The sequence below is a fragment of the Oncorhynchus keta genome, chromosome 12 (genome assembly GCF_023373465.1).
Source record: "Oncorhynchus keta strain PuntledgeMale-10-30-2019 chromosome 12, Oket_V2, whole genome shotgun sequence".
In the NCBI taxonomy this organism is placed as follows: Eukaryota; Metazoa; Chordata; class Actinopteri; order Salmoniformes; family Salmonidae; genus Oncorhynchus; species Oncorhynchus keta.
The window spans coordinates 39,706,651-39,727,794 of record NC_068432.1 but is presented as its reverse complement, the minus strand read 5'-3'; the positions used below and the strand labels follow the sequence as shown (position 1 = coordinate 39,727,794).

At 47.9% G+C, this 21,144-nt stretch overlaps 1 protein-coding gene across 1 annotated transcript in view; it reads left to right on the top strand.

The window, feature by feature from the left end:
- The first annotated feature begins 3,716 nt into the window (after positions 1-3,716).
- LOC118377313 (zinc finger SWIM domain-containing protein 6-like) overlaps positions 3,717-21,144 on the top strand; it is a 118,742-nt gene continuing 101,314 nt past the window's right edge. Inside the window, exon 1 of the mRNA XM_052458302.1 lies at positions 3,717-4,185. Within this exon, the coding sequence (XP_052314262.1) occupies positions 3,759-4,185 (427 nt within the window). The 5' untranslated portion in view covers positions 3,717-3,758. The remainder of the gene's footprint in view (positions 4,186-21,144) is intronic.

Below are 21,144 nucleotides of genomic sequence, written 5' to 3'. Positions count from 1 at the left end.
CAGAATCATATTTAAAACATGAATGGCAGTATTTCTTCTCCAGCTGCAGTATAAACTGGCATTTTTCCTGCATTTATGTGACTCATGAAAGGACCAATATTTTGCAATCAATGTTGGGTTCTATTATTTTATTTTACAAATCAATACAACTAAAGAGATTTGATTTGTGTCACTATACGTTTACAGCATATACATTAGACAACACATGTGTACTGTACTGTTTGTCTATGTGACGTGTGTGTGTTTGTATGTGTGTGTGTATCAGTGTATACATCTCCCCAGACCCCCGCTGCTCCTCCCATGCTGAGAGAATAGGCTCAGTTATCCCAGAGGCTGCCTGACTGTATCTGCCTGTCACTGCATGGTGAGATGAGACAATGGAAAACATATTCAGCCACCAGGCTCATATCACTCACCCAGCGTGGAGCAACTACTGTTCATTAGAATGGGGAAGATGGGGAAGCGTCGGCAGGTGGTAATGTAAGTGTAAATGGATATATGCGGGAAATTGTTGCCTACGGTAGAAAGAGAAACAACTAAGTTGATCAGAGGAGAAAGAGAAACATACAAAGATATACCAGAGGTATGCCAACACCAACATTGATGATAATAACTATTGCAAAAGCATCACTATGGACCATATTGTGCCAGGTATACTTCAGTAAAATAAAATGATTTTAAGTAAGTATCAGTAAGACAGTAAAGTCAAAAAGAATGTCAAAATGGCAGATGACACAGAAAAACCGAGAGGTAGGGTCTGTAAACAAACATGGCTGCCTTTCTAACAATGAAGAAATCAAACACACTTAGCAATTCTCTCCTTCTTTCTTTCTCTCTCTCGGAGGACCTGAGCCCTAGGACCATGCCCCAGGACTACCTGACATGATGACTCCTTGCTGTCCCCAGTCCACCTGGCCATGCTGCTGCTCCAGTTTCAACTGTTCTGCCTTATTATTATTCGACCATGCTGGTCATTTATGAACATTTGAATATCTTGGCCATGTTCTGTTATAATCTCCACCCGGCACAGCCAGAAGAGGACTGGCCACCCCACATATGCTCTCTCTAATTCTCTCTTTCTTTCTCTCTCTCGGAGGACCTGAGCCCAAGGACCGTGCCCCAGGACGACCTGACATGATGACTCCTTGCTGTCCCCAGTCCACCTGACTGTGCTGCTGCTCCAGTTTCAACTGTTCTGCCTTATTATTATTCGACCATGCTGGTCATTTATGAACATTTGAATATCTTGGCCATGTTCTGTTATAATCTCCACCCGGCACAGCCAGAAGAGGACTGGCCACCCCACATAGCCTGGTTCCTCTCTAGGTTTCTTCCTAGGTTTTGGCCTTTCTAGGGAGTTTTTCCTAGCCACCGTGCTTCTACACCTGCATTGCTTGCTGTTTGGGGTTTTAGGCTGGGTTTCTGTACAGCACTTTGAGATATCAGCTGATGTACGAAGGGCTATATAAATACATTTGATTTGATTTGATTTTTGATTTAACCCGTGGAGGTGTTTCAGAGCCAACAGCAGTAACCCGTGGAGGTGTTTCAGAGCCAACAGCAGTAACCCGTGGAGGTGTTTCAGAGCCACCAGCAGTAACCCGTGGAGGTGTTTCAGAGCCAACAGCAGTAACCCGTGGAGGTGTTTCAGAGCCACCAGCAGTAACCCGTGGAGGTGTTTCAGAGCCACCAGCAGTAACCCGTGGTGGTGTTTCAGAGCCACCAGCAGTAACCCGTGGAGGTGTTTCAGAGCCACCAGCAGTAACCCGTGGAGGTGTTTCAGAGCCACCAGCAGTAACCCGTGGAGGTGTTTCAGAGCCACCAGCAGTAACCCGTGGTGTTGTTTCAGAGCCAACAGCAGTAACCTGTGGATGTGTTTCAGAGACAACAGCAGTAACCCGTGGAGGTGTTTCAGAGCCACCAGCAGTAACCCGTGGAGGTGTTTCAGAGCCACCAGCAGTAACCCGTGGAGGTGTTTCAGAGCCACCAGCAGTAACCCGTGGAGGTGTTTCAGAGCCACCAGCAGTAACCTGTGGTGGTGTTTCAGAGCCACCAGCAGTAACTCGTGGAGGTGTTTCAGAGCCACCAGCAGTAACCCGTGGTGGTGTTTCAGAGCCACCAGCAGTAACCCGTGGCGGTGTTTCAGAGCCACCAGCAGTAACCCTTGGAGGTGTTTCAGAGCCACCAGCAGTAACCCGTGGTGGTGTTTCAGAGCCACCAGCAGTAACCCGTGGAGGTGTTTCAGAGCCAACAGCAGTGACCCGTGGAGGTGTTTCAGAGCCACCAGCAGTAACCCTTGGAGGTGTTTCAGAGCCAACAGCAGTAATCCGTGGAGGTGTTTCAGAGCCACCAGCAGTAACCCGTGGTGTTTTAGAGCCAACAGCAGTAACCCGTGGTGTTGTTTCAGAGCCACCAGCAGTAACCCGTGGTGTTGTTTCAGAGGCCGAGTTGGACCCAAACACACTTATGCTCTCACACTTTTTTAAATATCAAAAAACCACACACGCTTTCCCCCTTTTTAAAATGCTTTTGCTGTATGGCTTACCATTTGGTTGAGACCCGTGTCACCAACACCTCAACAATTCAACACAACTTTATTTATCCCCTGGGGGCAAAACAGGACACTTCTGCGTTTCCCCGGGCTCTCTCTCCACTCTATCGAGACATGAATCACACTGAGAAATTACCTCTTTGGCACAGTGGATTCCTGCCTGCCTTCAGGGAGCATTGAGGCAGGGCAGTCCGTTAAGGCCCATTGACAGCAACTGGGCTGGGGGACTTGGTCTGTCTTGTTCCTGTGTAATTAATCCTCTCAAAAAGGGGAGAAAATATGACATGGGGGATCTGTCCTAGTGTAATAACAATGTTGTGGATAGGAATAATACTCTTAAAATAACTAAAATTATGAAAATAAATCAAAGAGAATCAAATCTAAGATAGAGGGAGAATGAGCTGACTTGTCTGAATCTGTTGCAATGAATGACATTGCATTGATTGTCCAAAGACTACAATACTCTCCATTTTAGATGCAATAATACATCACATTTTCTAATCAATTAAGCCTGCCTCCAGGCTGCAGGGTTTTACTGAACACCACTGAGACTCCCACATCAGATTAAATTAACCTCCACTCTGCATATTTCTCTCTACCTTTACCCCATTTTCATGACTCTCTCTCTCCCCTCTTTTTCCTTTCTCACTCCTTCTCTCTCCATGCCCACCACATTCCTTTGGAACTGTACGTCACATAGGGCGTCTCTGTATTCCAGCACGCCCGTCCCCCTCTCCCCGAGCCACGAGGCCCGGCCAACTGACAGTTACAATCACCACCCAACGGATCAACCCCCCCCTTTACCCCCGTTTTGCGCCCACGACTGCCTTCTCAGTCCGTCAAGAGAAATGTCAATGGTCGCCCGTCATTTTCATTACAAGGCCTGTACATCCTGAAAAACATATATACAAGTTCCCCGGCACCTTCCCAACTTGTCCTGTTCGAACGAGCTGCCTCACAAAGGATTTGCCGACGTTCGGGAATTCCACCTTTCATTCCCTTTTTAGAACCGGATAGGCCCCGCCCCTTTCTCAATTTGTCAACACAAAGGGATTTGACAACATTGTAAACGGACCGCCCACCATGCCCAAATAAGGTCCATTTGCCCATACACGGCACACAATCGATTCTAGCGTAACCTTTTCCCTTCCTTATCCAGTTTATATGGTACGTTGACTTCCGCCGTCGATGTTAAAGCAGTGCTATCATGGCGGAGCGCGTTCAGCAGCCCCCAGCCAAACGGCTCTGCTGTAGACCGGGTTATAACACGAATTGTAGACAGGGACAACGGGCCGGGGGTACGTTATGTGGCGGTTCGGGTGCGGCCCAAGGCGGGTCGAGCAAAACACAGACCCCGGAGTCTCTGTTGGACATCTCGGCCCGGAAAGTGGCTGAGAAGTGGCCGTTTCAACGGGTAGAGGAGCGCTTCGAACGGATCCCGGAGCCCGTACAGAGACGGATCGTTTACTGGTCTTTCCCAAGGAGTGAACGGGAGATCTGCATGTATTCTTCGTTCAGTACAGGGGGAGAGGAGAGTGGAACTAGCGGGGAAAATATTGATGAGACGCGGCTGCCTTTCAGACGAGGCATCGCTCTGTTGGAGAGCGGCTGTGTGGACAACGTATTGCAAGTCGGTGAGTAGAAGGACCCAAGTGGATGAAAAATAACATTTTATTTTTGGTCAAAACTAGAACAAGAAACAACATGGGTTGAAATATATAACTAAAGCAGCGAGAAACGAAAAAGGAAGTGTGTTGAATTAGGTTTGAACAAAGGGGATTGAGGCGACAAAAGGGGGAGGGTTAAATCGCCGAGCTGCGTTGGCGCTATGTGTGTTAGCTGTATGATGGTCCTTTTTACAAAAATCCTAATTCTATTTTTCTAACAATATTGGTTATTATAATACAGTTGGCTATGTCTATGTACTATAATACATGTGCTATGCTTGAAGTGATTTTTTTGTTTGTTTGCTTGGTTGAAAAACAGCGTAACCATTACGGAAGTAGATGGGGGATTTAATAAATGTGACCATATACTTGACTCGCATTCTAACATTTTCATATTTTCATTTAGCCTGCCACACATAGGCTAATAGTCTATTTTCATACTTTGAACTGAAAAAGGCGATGCTTTTCTGGGCAGTGAGTGTGTCGCGTAATACGGTTCAGGGCTGAACCTTGTCGACTGTGTTTATTTTCCGAAGTGAAAGGCATGGGGGAGGTTTTCTGGTTTAACCAGCTAGAACATTGCTCTCAGCTGAATTGACAGTTATTTCTACGTACGTGCCATCCTATTTCTTCACTAGAAATATGTAGACGAAAACGATTACAGACGATTATGTTATGCAATCAAATCATGTTATATTTGAGGAACTGAGAAAAAGCCGTTTTGGTAACACAGCTTTGACCGAGGATAGTATTTTAGCCTACCCAGTGCGCATATTGAACAGCCGTGAGGCATTCCCTTTGAAAGCCTTGGTACTTTGTTCCCATTTTCATGTTTATTTGTCTTTTCAGCTTTCTGTCACCCTCCAAAAGGAAGGCAAACAAATGCGTAATTCTATTTATTTTCACTGCTTGTTGAAAAGGAGTGGAAGTAATCGCGATTTAAAGCCACATTGACTATTTTTTTAAACGGACCTTGAGATGCACCAAATTGCTGCTAATTGGGTCAAGTGTGCTTATTTCCGTCCTTGTAATAATCATTAGCAGGCCTACCAAAATGTAGCCTTCCATACTAATGAACGCACGGTCACGTAATTTACCCCCCTGTCGACCCTGAGATACCTGCGGGGCTCCCTCCATATTCGAACTCATATGCCACCTTTGTTGTGAGTTCATTAGAGCTCTCCATCCCCCGCCTTTGGAAAACGTTCAGCGTTCTAATCCCATTACTCTGCGTGGTTAATCTGAATTGTAATACAATATGCAAAAGTAATTTTCTGCATGGCAATCCATCCCTCCCTGTCCCCTCCTCCCTCTGAACGCAGTGGATCGGCTGGGCTTTGTGCCTTAGCCACAGTGCCAACAGGGCTCCGGGCTGCTGACTATCTAACACATTATACTATAGACCCAGGCCTGTGTCTTTATCTCGTCTATAGGCAGAGCACCGCTCCAGCGGGTCTGAAATGGTCACCTTGATTAAAGATGAGCAAATGACTGTATAATATAAATCATTCAAATATTGAGCTCTATTGTACGCTCAAAATCATTTTACATTATAGTTTTTACTAATACAATTGCTCAGAGAAATATTTGTTGTAATATTTAGTAAAAAAGTAATATTTTTATTGACTCCCCTGTTTTCAATACATTTTCAATAACACACCTTGAGAGGATAATGGTACTGGCCCTTTTTCTAAAAGAGTTGGAAAACACATCCATACAGAATCCTTCCAGATCCTTGACATCCTTCGTCTGCTCTTCTGAACTGCCCTCTTTCATCCAAAAATCCACCACCATATTTCACAGTAGGTATGGGGCTCTTTTCTGCTTATGAATTTCCAATTTCTACACCAAAACCAACACAGGTGTGTGTGGCCAAAGAGCTCTATTTTCATTGAATCTGACCAAAGCACTGGTTCCAATCTGTGCAAAATGCCGTTTTAGCAATATCCAGGCGTTTACATTTGTTAGATAACGTGAAAATAGAGCTCTTTGGCCAATCACACCAGTGTTGGGTTTGATGTTGAAATTAGAATGCATAAGCAGAAAATAAACCCATACCTACTGTAAAATATGGTGGTGGATCTTTAATGTTATGGGGCTATTTTGCTTCCACTGGTCCTGGGGGCTCTTGTTAAGGTCAACGACATCATGAACTTTACCTAGTAATAAGACATTTTAACCAAAGACCTGGTTGCCTCTACCTGGTGGCTGAAAGTTGTCCGCAAGTGGATTTTCCAGCAAGACAATAACTGCAAGCGCTCATCAAAATCCACAAAAATTGTTAATTGGTCTCAACATTTTGCAATGGCCATCTCAGTCTCCAGACTGGAAACCCGTTGAAAGCCTGTGGTTTGAATTAAAGAGGGCCGTCCATAAGGCCAGATGGAGGATTTCAAAGATCTGTAAGGGTTCTGTATGGAGGAAAGATCTCTCCCAATGTGTTCGTCAACTCCTCAAACATTTTCGAAAAAGGCTCAGTGCCGTTCTCCTCACAAGGTGAGGTATTGGAAGGTATTGGAAACAGAGGTGTCAATCTTTTTAACCCCTACCTTTTTTTGGATAAATGTTTTTGTTTGTTGACTTGTTAAATAAAATCTCTTTCTCTGAGAAATTGTATTAGTATTGTGCATACTTTATAGCTCAGTATTGAAATGATTTATTTTAGACATTTTTGCTCATCTTTATCAAGGGTATCAATTATTTCCGACCCTGCTGCATATCCTCTAGTCTTTCTGCTCATATTGGGAAAGAAAGAAGATAAATGATTCCTCTATCAAGAGGCTCTCCTTTCTCCTTATTTTCCACAGGGTTTGCTGCCGATTTTCCGATTTAAAAAAACAAAAAAAAATCCTGTCAGAGATGAGCATGCCTCTCTCCTTTGTGTGTGTGTAAGCGTGTGCGTAGGGCTCAATCTGCATGCTAGCAATGGGGAATGACAGCAGAAAAAACCCAGGGAGGGTTTCTTGGCTGCTTGCACCACAGCCTGGAATTTACTGGAAGAATGGAGCCAAGAATTGATAAATAAAACATGCAATCTTCTCACACGTGCTTCAGCAAGAGGGGGAATAATAGGAGAGGGGGGTTCGTTGTGAACAGACCTGGGGGAGAGGATCCGTTACAGATCTGTTTGGCACACATGCATATGTACAGTGTGGTATACAGTACACACCCTCTCTACACAGGAAGTACACATACACACACAGTATATGTGACGTGTAGGTTAACAGCCTGCTTAACAACCAAATTATTATTGCCTTATTGACGGTCAAATCATATGATAATTTTCTTGACACACAACACGTTATGATATGGTCATAACCGTGTCATAATATGTCATAACAGCTGACATAACCTGTTTTTATAATATGGTCATAACACTGACATATAGTTAGACCTGTTTTATTTTATGGCTGGTTATGACATCTACATAAGTGTCAACCTACTACATAAGTGTCAACCTACCACACAAGACAAAACATTCCATTACACCATAGCCTACGTGTCAACAGTATGTTTCTGATATATTTCTATACACAGAACCAATCAAAAGTTTGGTCACACCTACTCATTACTACTCACATTTAAAAAAAAATATATATATTTTTTACTATTTTCTACATTGTAGAATAATAGTGAAGACATCAACTATGAAATAACTCATGGAGTCATGTAGTAACTAAAAAAGTGTTAAACAATTCAAATATCTTTTATATTTGAGATTCTTCAAAGTGGCCCCCCCGTTGCCTTGAGGACAGCTTTTCTTCACTCTGTGGTCAAATCAAATCAAATCAAATTTATTTATATAGCCCTTCGTACATCAGCTGATATCTCAAAGTGCTGTACAGAAACCCAGCCTAAAACCCCAAACAGCAAACAATGCAGGTGTAAAAGCACAGTGGCTAGGAAAAACTCCCTAGAAAGGCCAAAACCTAGGAAGAAACCTAGAGAGGAACCGGGCTATGTGGGGTGGCCAGTCCTCTTCTGGCTGTGCCGGGTAGAGATTATAACAGAACATGACCAAGATGTTCAAATGTTCATAAATGACCAGCATGGTCGAATAATAATAAGGCAGAACAGTTGAAACTGGAGCAGCAGCACAGTCAGGTGGACTGGGGACAGCAAGGAGCCTTCATGTCAGGTAGTCCTGGGGCACGGTCCTAGGGCTCAGGTCAGTTGAAACTGGAGCAGGAGCATGGCCAGGTGGACTGGGGACAGCAAGGAGTCCTCATGTCAGGTAGTCCTGGGACATGGTCCTAGGGCTCAGGTCCTCCGAGAGAGAGAAAGAAAGAGAGAAGGAGAGAATTAGAGAACGCACACTTAGATTCACACAGGACACCGAATAGGACAGGAGAAGTACTCCAGATATAACAACTCATCCCAAACCATCTCAACTGGGTTGAGGTTGGGTGATTGTGGAGGCCAGGTCATCTGATGCAGCACTCCATCACTCTCCTTCTTGGTCAAATAGCCCTTACACAGCCTGGAGGTGTGTTGGGTCATTGTCCTGTTGAAAAACAAATGATAGTCCCATTAAGCGCAAACCACATGGGAAGGTATATCGCTACAGAATGCTGTGGTAGCCATGCTGGTTAAGTGTGCCTTGAATTTTAAATGAATCAGACAGTCTCACCAGCAAAGCACCATCACACCACCACCTCCAAGCTTCACGGTGGGAACCAAGCATGCAGGGATCATCCGCTTACCTACTCTGCGTCTCACAAATACACAGCGGTTGTAATCAAAAATGTCAAATTTGGACTCATCAGACCAAAGGACAGATTTCCACCGGTCTAATATCCGTTACTCGTGTTTCTTGCCCCAAGCAAGTCTCTTCTTATTATTGGTGTCCTTTAGTATTGGTTTCTTTGCAGCAATTCACCCACAAAAGCCTGACTCATGCAGTCTCCTCTGAACAGTTTATGTTGAGATGTGTCTTTTACTTGAATTCTGAAGCATGTATTTGCGTTGCAGTCTGAGGTGCAGTTAACTCTAATGAACTTATCATCTGCAGCAGAGGTAACTTGATTCCATGTGTTATTTCATAGTGTTGATGTCTTCACTATTATTCTACAATGTAGAAAATAATACAAATAAAGAAAAACCCTTGAATGAGTAAGTGTGTCCGAACTTCTGACTGGTAGTGTGTGTATAAATATATCAGAAATATACTGTTGACATGTAGGCTAATTTGAATAAATGTCCGTTTTTACTTTAGGTGTCGTAATCAGTCAAAAATAACTATAATAATATAAGTCACAGCAGGTGTAAAAATGTGTCATTACAGTGTTATGACCATGTTCTGTTTGCTATTATGACATGGTTATGACTGTTATGACACTGGGTATTAACAAAAGTGTTACATATCATATTCCTCAATGTTGTTTTGGATGAAAAACATACAGTTGTTAATGTCTCTGCTGAATTGTCTGTCACTGGCAGGTGTCCCAGTCTGTTTTATCCCAAGGCCAAATTAGAGGCCCTACCTATCTAGCCTGCTCAGGTCCTGCTGATTGGAAAGCTACTTATCTGATAGCCAGCTCATAGTAAACATGTCATGGACATGACTGCCTGGATGAGAGAAACACAGGACGGGCTATGGCTAGCACTCCTCTCTCACAGGGATCTATCACACACACAGGACGGGCTATGGCTGGCGCTCCTCTCTCTCACAGGGATCTATCCCACACACACACAGGGCGGTCTATGGCTAGCGCTCCTCTCTCTCACAGGGATCTATCCCACACACACACAGGGCGGTCTATGGCTAGCACTCTTCTCTCACAGGGATCTATCACACACACAGGACGGGCTATGGCTAGCGCTCCTCTCTCTCACAGGGATTTATCCCACACACAGGACGGGCTATGGCTAGCGCTCCTCTCTCTCACAGGGATCTATCCCACACACACACAGGGCGGTCTATGGCGAGCGCTCCTCTCTCTCACAGGGATCTATCCCACACACACACAGGACGGGCTATGGCTAGCGCTCCTCTCTCTCACAGGGATCTATCCCACACACACACAGGGCGGTCTATGGCTAGCGCTCCTCTCTCTCACAGGGATCTATCACACACACAGGACGGGCTATGGCTGGCGCTCCTCTCTCTCTCACAGGGATCTATCACACACACACACACACAGGACGGGCTATGGCTAGCGCTCCTCTCTCTCTCACAGGGATCTATCACACACACACACACACACACACACACACACACACACACACACACACACACACACACACACACACACACACACACACACACACACACACACACACACACACACACACACAGGACGGGCTATGGCTGGCGCTCCTCTCTCTCACAGGGATCTATCACACACACACACACACAGGGCGGTCTATGGCTAGCGCTCCTCTCTCTCACAGGGATCTATCACACACACACACACACAGGACGGGCTATGGCTGGCGCTCCTCTCTCTCTCACAGGGATCTATCACACACACACACAGGACGGGCTATGGCTAGCGCTCCTCTCTCTCTCACAGGGATCTATCCCACACACACACAGGACGGGCTATGGCTGGCGCTCCTCTCTCTCACAGGGATCTATCCCACACACACACAGGACGGGCTATGGCTGGCGCTCCTCTCTCTCACAGGGATCTATCCCACACACACACAGGGCGGTCTATGGCTAGCGCTCCTCTCTCTCACAGGGATCTATCACACACACACACACAGGACGGGCTATGGCTAGCGCTCCTCTCTCTCACAGGGATCTATCACACACACACACACACAGGACGGGCTATGGCTGGCGCTCCTCTCTCTCACAGGGATCTATCACACACACACACACACACACAGGACGGGCTATGGCTAGCGCTCCTCTCTCTCACAGGGATCTATCACACACACACACACACAGGACGGGCTATGGCTGGCGCTCCTCTCTCTCTCACAGGGATCTATCACACACACACACAGGACGGGCTATGGCTAGTGCTCCTCTCTCTCTCTCTCACAGGGATCTATCACACACACACACACACAGGGCGGTCTATGGCTAGCGCTCCTCTCTCTCACAGGGATCTATCACACACACACACACAGGACGGGCTATGGCTGGCGCTCCTCTCTCTCTCACAGGGATCTATCACACACACACACAGGACGGGCTATGGCTGGCGCTCCTCTCTCTCACAGGGATCTATCCCACACACACACAGGACGGGCTATGGCTAGCGCTCCTCTCTCTCACAGGGATCTATCACACACACACACAGGACGGGCTATGGCTAGCGCTCCTCTCTCTCACAGGGATCTATCACACACACAGGACGGGCTATGGCTGGCGCTCCTCTCTCTCACAGGGATCTATCCCACACACACACAGGACGGGCTATGGCTAGCGCTCCTCTCTCTCACAGGGATCTGTCACACACACACACGCAGGACGGGCTATGGCTAGCGCTCCTCTCTCTCACAGGGATCTATCACACACACACACAGGACGGGCTATGGCTAGCGCTCCTCTCTCTCACAGGGATCTATCACACACACACACAGGACGGGCTATGGCTAGCGCTCCTCTCTCTCACAGGGATCTATCACTGCTGTTAGCGGTCTATAAACACTGACACGTTGCAGTGTGTGTGTCTTTCTGTGTGGATAACTACACGTTTCACTGTGCAAGCAGGTGCAGGCAAGGCAGAGTCCTTTTCCATATGGGCATGTGGAATACAGGCAAACGTAGGAAAGTGAAGGGAAATAAATATGAGCCTTTTTTCCCTAACCAATGTCTTCATACGTACTTACGGTTGTTATTGTTGTGCAATGTGTTGTCACCCTCCAATAACTGGTTATAAATGGTGTAGGCCTATTACACATTTATAACCATGTTTTTCTATTCACAGACGTTATTAATGTAGTGTCTTATATATCATGCATTCATTACCTCATTGTTAGACGTTACTATTCATTATCCCCTTTATAGATGCATTATCCTGTCCTCTAGCAGCGCGTGTCGTGTCAACATTGATCCAGCTTGTAAAGCAGCTCCTAAACCCCTCCCACGGCACCCCAACGAGGTGAAGTTCAACCCCTCCCCCTCTCCTTTACCTCGGTGACCCCCCCCTTGTCTGTCTGTCTGTTTCCATCTGTCTCTGTTCTATGAGGTCAGAGTTCGTCAACACGGATCCTATTAGCTGTGAGTGTTTGGAGGATTTGAGTGAGATGTTATGGTGTGTGCGCGTGGATCCATGCATGCGTGTCTGTCTGTACATGTTGTTTTAGGGGATGGGAGAGATGATATCTTTGATAATCATAACCAGGAGACAGAAAAGGTTTTACTCTCTCTACTGAGGGAAGTCTGAGTATATTTGTGTCGACCAGAATGTAGGCTGGTGTGAACTGTCGTGCTCTGTCATTCACTGACCAGTATCTAGTGTTGACAGGACAGCTTGGCCATTTAACATGACATAACATAACAGATTAATATGCTGCTAGATAAAGATACAAGCACCCCAGTATAACCTGATGTCATGTTTGTACAACAACGTTGCCTCTGACCATATGACACTGACCCAGGAAGGAGCATATTGTGGTTGCAACTTAATCCAGAAATGATTGGCATTAAGACTGTCTGCCATAAGATATGTGAGCGACGTAGACCCAGTCTATCATCAGACAGGGAGCTGGGCATGTTTATTTTCTTTGTGTAAGCCCTAGCAGTGTTTAGTGGGCTGAGTTCATTATAACCACGCAGGCCATACACACTGCTAGTCATGCATGACAGAATAGCACACTGCCATTTTAGGCCCAGAAATGTCAGAATATGCATATCAGGGCCAAGGTCTACAGAACCCAGGCTTCACTGCCTAACTCCCTTACTGTTTTTCTGGTCCTCTGAAGTGACTTCATTCCTCTGTCTCCTCTCCTCGTTCTGTACTGATATGAGAGAGTTGAGCAGGGGGAAGACAGCCACGACGGGCTTCCGCCATGTTACTTTCACTTTCTTCCAACTCTTTTCAGACCATTACAGATTAAGGAGAGGACATGATGCAATGGGTTTGTGTGTCAAGTGTTTCTGGAGGCTGCTTCTGTCACCATTATTCTGGATTTTACAGCCATTTACCTCTATTTACAGCCGTTTACCTCTATTTACAGCCGTTTACCTCTATTTACAGCCGTTTACCTCTATTTACAGCCGTTTACCTCTATTTACAGCCATGTACCTCTATTTACAGCCGTGTACCTCTATTTACAGCCGTTTACCTCTATTTACAGCCGTTTACCTCTATTTACAGCCGTTTACCTCTATTTACAGCCATTTACCTCTATTTACAGCCGTTTACCTCTATTTACAGCCATGTACCTCTATTTACAGCCATGTACTTCTATTTACAGCCATCTATTTACAGCCGTTTACCTCTATTTACAGCCGTTTACCTCTATTTACAGCCGTTTACCTCTATTTACAGCCGTTTACCTCTATTTACAGCCATGTACCTCTATTTACAGCCGTTTACCTCTATTTACAGCCGTTTACCTCTATTTACAGCCGTTTACCTCTATTTACAGCCGTTTACCTCTATTTACAGCCATTTACCTCTATTTACAGCCGTTTACCTCTATTTACAGCCATGTACCTCTATTTACAGCCATGTACTTCTATTTACAGCCATCTATTTACAGCCGTTTACCTCTATTTACAGCCGTTTACCTCTATTTACAGCCGTTTACCTCTATTTACAGCCATGTACCTCTATTTACAGCCGTTTACCTCTATTTACAGCCGTTTACCTCTATTTACAGCCGTTTACCTCTATTTACAGCCGTTTACCTCCTTTTAAAGCTATTTCTGTTTAACTTATGCTAACTTCATTACAACATCACTGAGATTAGTGTTACCGAGGTTTTCACCATCAGAATGCAGAGTGCAGAATTGAATACTTGGCATGGGGCTGTTGTTGTAGAGACTCCAGGGGCACTGGGCTGAGGGGAGGAAGACGGTGTACTTAAGGGTAAGTCAGTATCAAACCCTGAGCTCTTATAGCTGGTCGTCTACTCATGTTTTAGACACATGAAGGAGGAGGAGCGCAGGAGAGTGATAGAGCAAGTCTTCTTCCTCATTACAGGTGCATCCTGCTGGTCAGTGGTTGGAGCTGAGGGCTGTGGTCTGTGGTCTGGTCCTGGCGTGGGGATGGCAGAGTGTCACCACACAGTCAAATCTCACCCTGCCTCAGATCAGACTCTCACACAGGCCTCTGCTACAAGCATTTACAACCAGACTACTGCGCAGGACACTACTTCTGGTGTACCAGAGGGCCGGGGCTTTTTTCCAGACAAAGCAAGTGTAAAGGTTGCGTGAAGGACGGCAGAACAGGCCTGACATGATCTCCAGCTACCAGATGGGTGTTCAGGGTAATAATGGTAGGATAATGACATGTTGTGTAATAATAACACATTCATAACCTCCATTGTCGCTCAGTAAGACCAATGTTGGCCTTTCCCCTCCTATCATCATCGTCTCAGTTAGACACACACACATTATTTATTATATTTCTATATCTATACTCACACACACCTTGACCCGTGTGCTTTGAAGTGTCAGATGGTGAAGGTTCATATGTATTCTCTATAAAACATAGGGTCTGTACATATGGTACAGCCGGTTAGGGTTTACACACCAGACAATGCCTTATGGGGTGGCTGGCTAGGCTTTATAGACTCATGTCTGTTATGTGAGAGATGTGGCCCAGCCTGTTGGTGAATTACACTGTGGTAGAGGGGGGAGTTTGATTCTGAAGTGATGGTGTTGAACACGAACAATAGAGTTGTACCGAACAGAATGCAAATAGAATGTTTGTTTACTGACGCTATTGTAACACTGACTCACTGCAGTGCACGTGAAACCCCAAGGCCCTAGCAGATTTAGGCACTGGTTTTACTGCTGGCTATCTCATCTGCAATCCTCAATCCAATCAATGTTCCGGCGTTCTCCTGAACGATTGCGTGCACTCACTCACTCACACTCTCTCTCTACTGGGCTCGATGTTGTTTATCAGTATAAAAGTGAGAGCAAATGTCGACTTTTTCTGCCTCACATTATCCATTTTTATTGGAGCTGCAGTATGGTTAGGCAGTGAACCAAGGCAGAACTGCACCACACAGAGGGCATCATACACATTATAGCAGAGGAGTCCAGATCTGTACAGCCTTCATGAATATGAAGCGTTTTCGAGATTTCAGAGTTAGTCTGACATACTTTATCAATAGGCGGAGGTGGGGATGTAGGCCTATTTAGACTTTCTTAGTATGATGTACAGATTGGTAAATATTTCATAAGATTGTAAAATGTATTGTAGTATTGTAGTGGTTCTGCAGTAGTGGTAGTTGGAGAGGGAGGTTGAAAACTAAAGAGGTATGGTGAAGGGTGGGAAGAGAGGTATCTGTGGTAGAGGTGAAATGCTTCCTCTGGTGCCATTTCTCATGTCCCGTGTGTAAATCCTGTGTAGTTTTCCTGTTCTAAGTCCTGGAGTTCTGCCTGGGTATTTCTCATGTCTCGTGTGTAAATCCTGTGTAGTTTTCCTGTTCTAAGTCCTGGAGTTCTGCCTGGGTATTTCTCATGTCTCGTGTGTAAATCCTGTGTAGTTTTCCTGTTCTAAGTCCTGGAGTTCTGCCTGGGTATTTCTCAGCTCCGTGCGGCTGAAATTCCCAAACTACATAATTTACCCCTGGATTCAGGAGGAAAAATACAGACATGAGCAAAAGTAGACTCTCTCTCACACACACACGCACACACACACATTATTGTTTTTACATTGTCCAGAAGGAACCTGCTAGAAGCATTTTGTTGGACGATGTACACCAAGCATATCCCGTACATATGACTAATGAAACTTGAAACGCAAACGGCCACATAAAGCCAAATTGGGGTATCTTTCTTCTTATCAGCCGTACAGACCACATCTATCTCTCTCACACACACACACACACACACACACACACACACACACACACACACACACACACACACACACACACACACACACACACACACACACACACACACACACACACACACACACAGTGGCCTCCCTTAAAGGGGATGTGTCGGTAGAGGATTATTTGTACCCATAGAGCTCTGATCAAGTCAAAGCCTGCTGCTCCCAAAGCATCATGGGATTACTGTTGCTCAGCGCAACACCCAACAAAACTCTGACAGCATGGAACTATTAGGCTACGGAACCAGTCCCCTGAGCCAACAACTACCTGCCTGCCTGTAACATTCCAAACACACCATGCTTGACACTTCTAGAACATTCTAACACCCAAAACACACTGCTTTGCTACTTGCCATGTTTCCTAAATCTTCTTTTCTCCAGTGGGTCAGATAAAGGCAGCGGAGAGGCCTAGCGAGTCCAAACGTCTTTAGAAGACGGAGAATACCTCGTCTACAGATGAGCTGTATGTACCTTTCTTAACGAGGTGTCAGACAGACCCACACATTTCCCCCACCTCTTCTCCTCGCCTGTCCCATCTCGGAATAGAAATAGTGTTGGCATGTTGAGGTGCCAGAGCTCAACCTCACTGTGTGCATCTGTGCCACACTGGTTGTCCGTCACACATGTCAGGGTGTCAGCCGTATGCTCTGCGTGTTTAGCCAGCATCCTGGGGAAGGGACAGGGATGGCCAGACAGGATGGTAGGTACTAGGTAGGCTCCCAGGGTAATAGCCTGCGTTTGGACCTTGGCCTGCTCTCTGTTTTATAGAACACTTGTACTGAACCTGTAGAGAGACGTAATGGGCTGTGTGTTTTCTCACTGACCTTCTGAACCCCCAGTCACCTATTATCAGGCATGTGCTGCTTCCTGCTTTAACGCACCACTTCCTTCAGGGATTCTCTGGGTTGGGTTACATTCCCCCTCTCCCCTCTCTCCCCTGTTCTCTCTCTCTCCCCTGTTCTCTCTCTCTCCCCTCTCTCCCCTGTTCTCTCTCTCTCCCCTGTTCTCTCTCTCTCTCCCCTATCCCGCTCTCTCCCATATCCCGCTCTCTCCCATATCCCTCTCTCTCCCATATCCCTCTCTCTCCCCTGTCCCGCTCTCTCCCTGTCCCGCTCTCTCCCTGTCCCGCTCTCTCCCTGTCCCGCTCTCCCTCTCCCTGTCCCGCTCTCTCCCTGTCCCGCTCTCTCCCTATCCCGCTCTCTCCCTATCCCGCTCTCTCCCTATCCCTCTCTCTCCCCTGTCCCGCTCTCTCCCATATCCCGCTCTCTCCCTGTCCCGCTCTCTCCCTGTCCCGCTCTCTCCCCTGTCCCGCTCTCTCCCCTGTCCCGCTCTCTCCCTGTCCCGCTCTCTCCCTGTCCCGCTCTCTCCCTGTCCCGCTCTCCCCTGTCCCGCTCTCTCCCTATCCCGCTCTCTCCCTATCCCGCTCTCTCCCCTATCCCGCTCTCTCCCCTGTCCCGCTCTCTCCCCTGTCCCGCTCTCTCCCCTGTCCCGCTCTCTCCCCTGTCCCGCTCTCTCCCCTGTCCCGCTCTCTCCCCTGTCCCGCTCTCTCCCCTGTCCCGCTCTCTCCCCTGTCCCGCTCTCTCCCCTATCCCGCTCTCTCCCTGTTCGCTCTCTCCCCTATCCCGCTCTCTCCCCTATCCCGCTCTCTCCCCTATCCTGCTCTCTCCCCTATCCCGCTCTCTCTCCTGTTCTCTCTCTCCCATATCCCGCTCTCTCCCCTATCCCGCTCTCTCTCCTGTTCGCTCTCTCCCATATCCCGCTCTCTCCCATATCCCGCTCTCTCCCATATCCCGCTCTCTCCCCTATCCCGCTCTCTCCCCTATCCCGCTCTCTCTCTCCCATATCCCGCTCTCTCTCTCCCATATCCCGCTCTCTTTCCCCTATCCCGCTCTCTCCCCTATCCCGCTCTCTCCCCTATCCCGCTCTCTCCCCTATCCCGCTCTCTCTCCTGTTCTCTCTCTCCCCTATCCCGCTCTCTCCCCTATCCCGCTCTCTCCCCTATCCCGCTCTCTCCCATATCCCGCTCTCTCTCCTGTTCTCTCTCTCCCCTATCCCGCTCTCTCCCCTATCCCGCTCTCTCTCCCCTATCCCGCTCTCTCCCCTATCCCGCTCTCTCCCCTATCCCGCTCTCTCCCCTATCCCGCTCTCTCCCCTATCCCGCTCTCTCCCATATCCCGCTCTCTCCCCTATCCCGCTCTCTCCCATATCCCGCTCTCTCCCATATCCCGCTCTCTCTCCTGTTCTCTCTCTCCCCTATCCCGCTCTCTCCCCTATCCCGCTCTCTCCCATATCCCGCTCTCTCTCCTGTTCTCTCTCTCCCCTATCCCGCTCTCTCTCCTGTTCTCTCTCTCTCTCCTGTTCTCTCTCTCTCCTGTTCTCTCTCTCTCCTGTTCTCTCTCTCCCATATCCCACTCTCTCTCATATCCCTCTCTCTCTCCTCTCCCCTACCCCGCTCTCTCCCATATCCCGCTCTCTCTCCTGTTCTGTCTTCTCCCTCTCCCCTATCCTGCTCTCTCATGTTCTCTCTCTCTCCCTCTCCCCTATCCTGCTCTCTCTCCTGCTCTCTCTCTCCCTCTCCCCTATCCTGCTCTCTCCCCTATCCTGCTCTCTCCCCTATCCTGCTCTCTCCCCTATCCTGCTCTCTCCCCTATCCCGCTCTCTCCTGTTCTCTCTCCCGCTCTCTCTCCTGTTCTCTCTCCTATCCTGCTCTCTCTCCTGTTCTCTCTCCTATCCTGCTCTCTCTCCTGCTCTCTCTCCTATCCTGCTCTCTCTCCTGCTCTCTCTCCTATCCTGCTCTCTCTCCTATCCTGCTCTCTCTCCTATCCTGCTCTCTCCTGTTCTCTCTCTCTCCCTCTCCCCTATACTGCTTTCTCCTGTTCTCTCCCTCTCCCCTATCCTGTTCTCTCTCTCTCCCTCTCCCCTATCCTGCTCTCTCCTGTTCTCTTCCTCTCCCCTATCCTGCTCTCTCCTGTTCTCTTCCTCTCCCCTATCCTGCTCTCTCCTGTTCTCTCTCTCTCCCTCTCCCCTATCCTGCTCTCTCCTGTTCTCTCTCTCTCCCTCTCCCTATCCTGCTCTCTCCTGTTCTCCCTCTCTCCTATCCTGCTCTCTCCTGTTCTCTCTCTCCCTCTCCCCTATCATGCTCTCTCCTGTTCTCTCTCTCTCTCCCTCTCCCTATCCCGCTCTCTCCCATATCCCGCTCTCTCTCCTGTTCTCTCTCTCCCTATCCCGCTCTCTCCCTATCCCGCTCTCTCCCTATCCCGCTCTCTCCCTATCCCGCTCTCTCCCATATCCCGCTCTCTCCCTATCCCGCTCTCTCCCATATCCCGCTCTCTCCCATATCCCGCTCTCTCCCATATCCCGCTCTCTCTCCTGTTCTCTCTCTCCCTATCCCGCTCTCTCCCATATCCGCTCTCTCTCCTGTTCTCTCTCTCCCCTATCCCGCTCTCTCTCCTGTTCTCTCTCTCTCTCCTGTTCTCTCTCTCTCCTGTTCTCTCTCTCCCATATCCCACTCTCTCTCATATCCCTCTCTCTCTCCTCTCCCCTACCCCGCTCTCTCCCATATCCCGCTCTCTCTCCTGTTCTGTCTTCTCCCTCTCCCCTATCCTGCTCTCTCCTGTTCTCTCTCTCTCCCTCTCCCCTATCCTGCTCTCTCTCCTGCTCTCTCTCTCCCTCTCCCCTATCCTGCTCTCTCCCCTATCCTGCTCTCTCCCCTATCCTGCTCTCTCCCCTATCCCGCTCTCTCCCGCTCTCTCTCCCGCTCTCTCTCCTGTTCTCTCTCCTATCCTGCTCTCTCTCCTGTTCTCTCTCCTGCTCTCTCTCCTATCCTGCTCTCTCTCCTGCTCTCTCTCCTATCCTGCTCTCTCTCCTATCCTGCTCTCTCCTGTTCTCTCTCTCTCCCTCTCCCCTATCCTGCTTTCTCCTGTTCTCTCCCTCTCCCTCTCCCCTATCCTGTTCTCTCTCTCTCCCTCTCCCCTATCCTGCTCTCTCCTGTTCTCTCCCTCTCCCCTATCCTGCTCTCTCCTGTTCTCTCTCTCTCCCTCTCCCCTATCCTGCTCTCTCCTGTTCTCTCTCTCTCCCTCTCCCCTATCCTGCTCTCTCCTGTTCTCTCTCTCTCCCTCTCCCCTATCCTGCTCTCTCCTGTTCTCCCTCTCTCCTATCCTGCTCTCTCCTGTTCTCTCTCTCCCTCTCCCCTATCATGCTCTCTCCTGTTCTCTCTCTCTCTCCCTCTCCCCTATCCTGCTTTCTCCTGTTCTCTCTCTCTCTTTCTCTCCCCCCTCTCTGTGTCTGACCAATGACGGACAAATGAGAGATTAGGGGCTTTAGTGGCCCCTCTGGTTACCATAGCAGCCAGACTACTAACACACATACCCCCTCTGGGTCCTACACAGGCTCACACATGGCTTTCCTGTGCGTTTTGTGTGAACGCGTACTCTCTGTGTGTGTGATGGCCAAATCCAACGGAACGAACGAAGCAGAGAACCAGACCAGCCTGAAGGGAAACTGGTTCACTGGTACACGGTGAGGGGGAGGGAAATGGAGAGTAGGGGAAAGTTCAGAGAGTCAGGGAGGGGCAAGCGTATCAGTAGGTGTGTGTGCTGAGTAAAGCAGCGAGGAGCTGCTGATTGTACAGAACAGACAAGCAGGGCTGCAGCCTATGGCCCTGACAAACACACACAGTTGAAGCGGTTATTCTTAGTCACACTCAAAAGCCACAGAGGATTTCCACGTCTGCTGTCTGTTAAGTCATCTAACTGACTGGCAGTTATTGTTCCACTGAACATTACTGTACATGAACTCCCTCAGTTATCAGTAACGCCCACCCCCACACTAAGACTCTTACAACTTCACACACACACCAGCAGTCTGAGTCACAGAAGGAGTGTTACTACCTCTCTCTGTCGTGTACCATGGCATAAGGTGTGTGTGTGTGTGATGTTTGTGGGTAAGA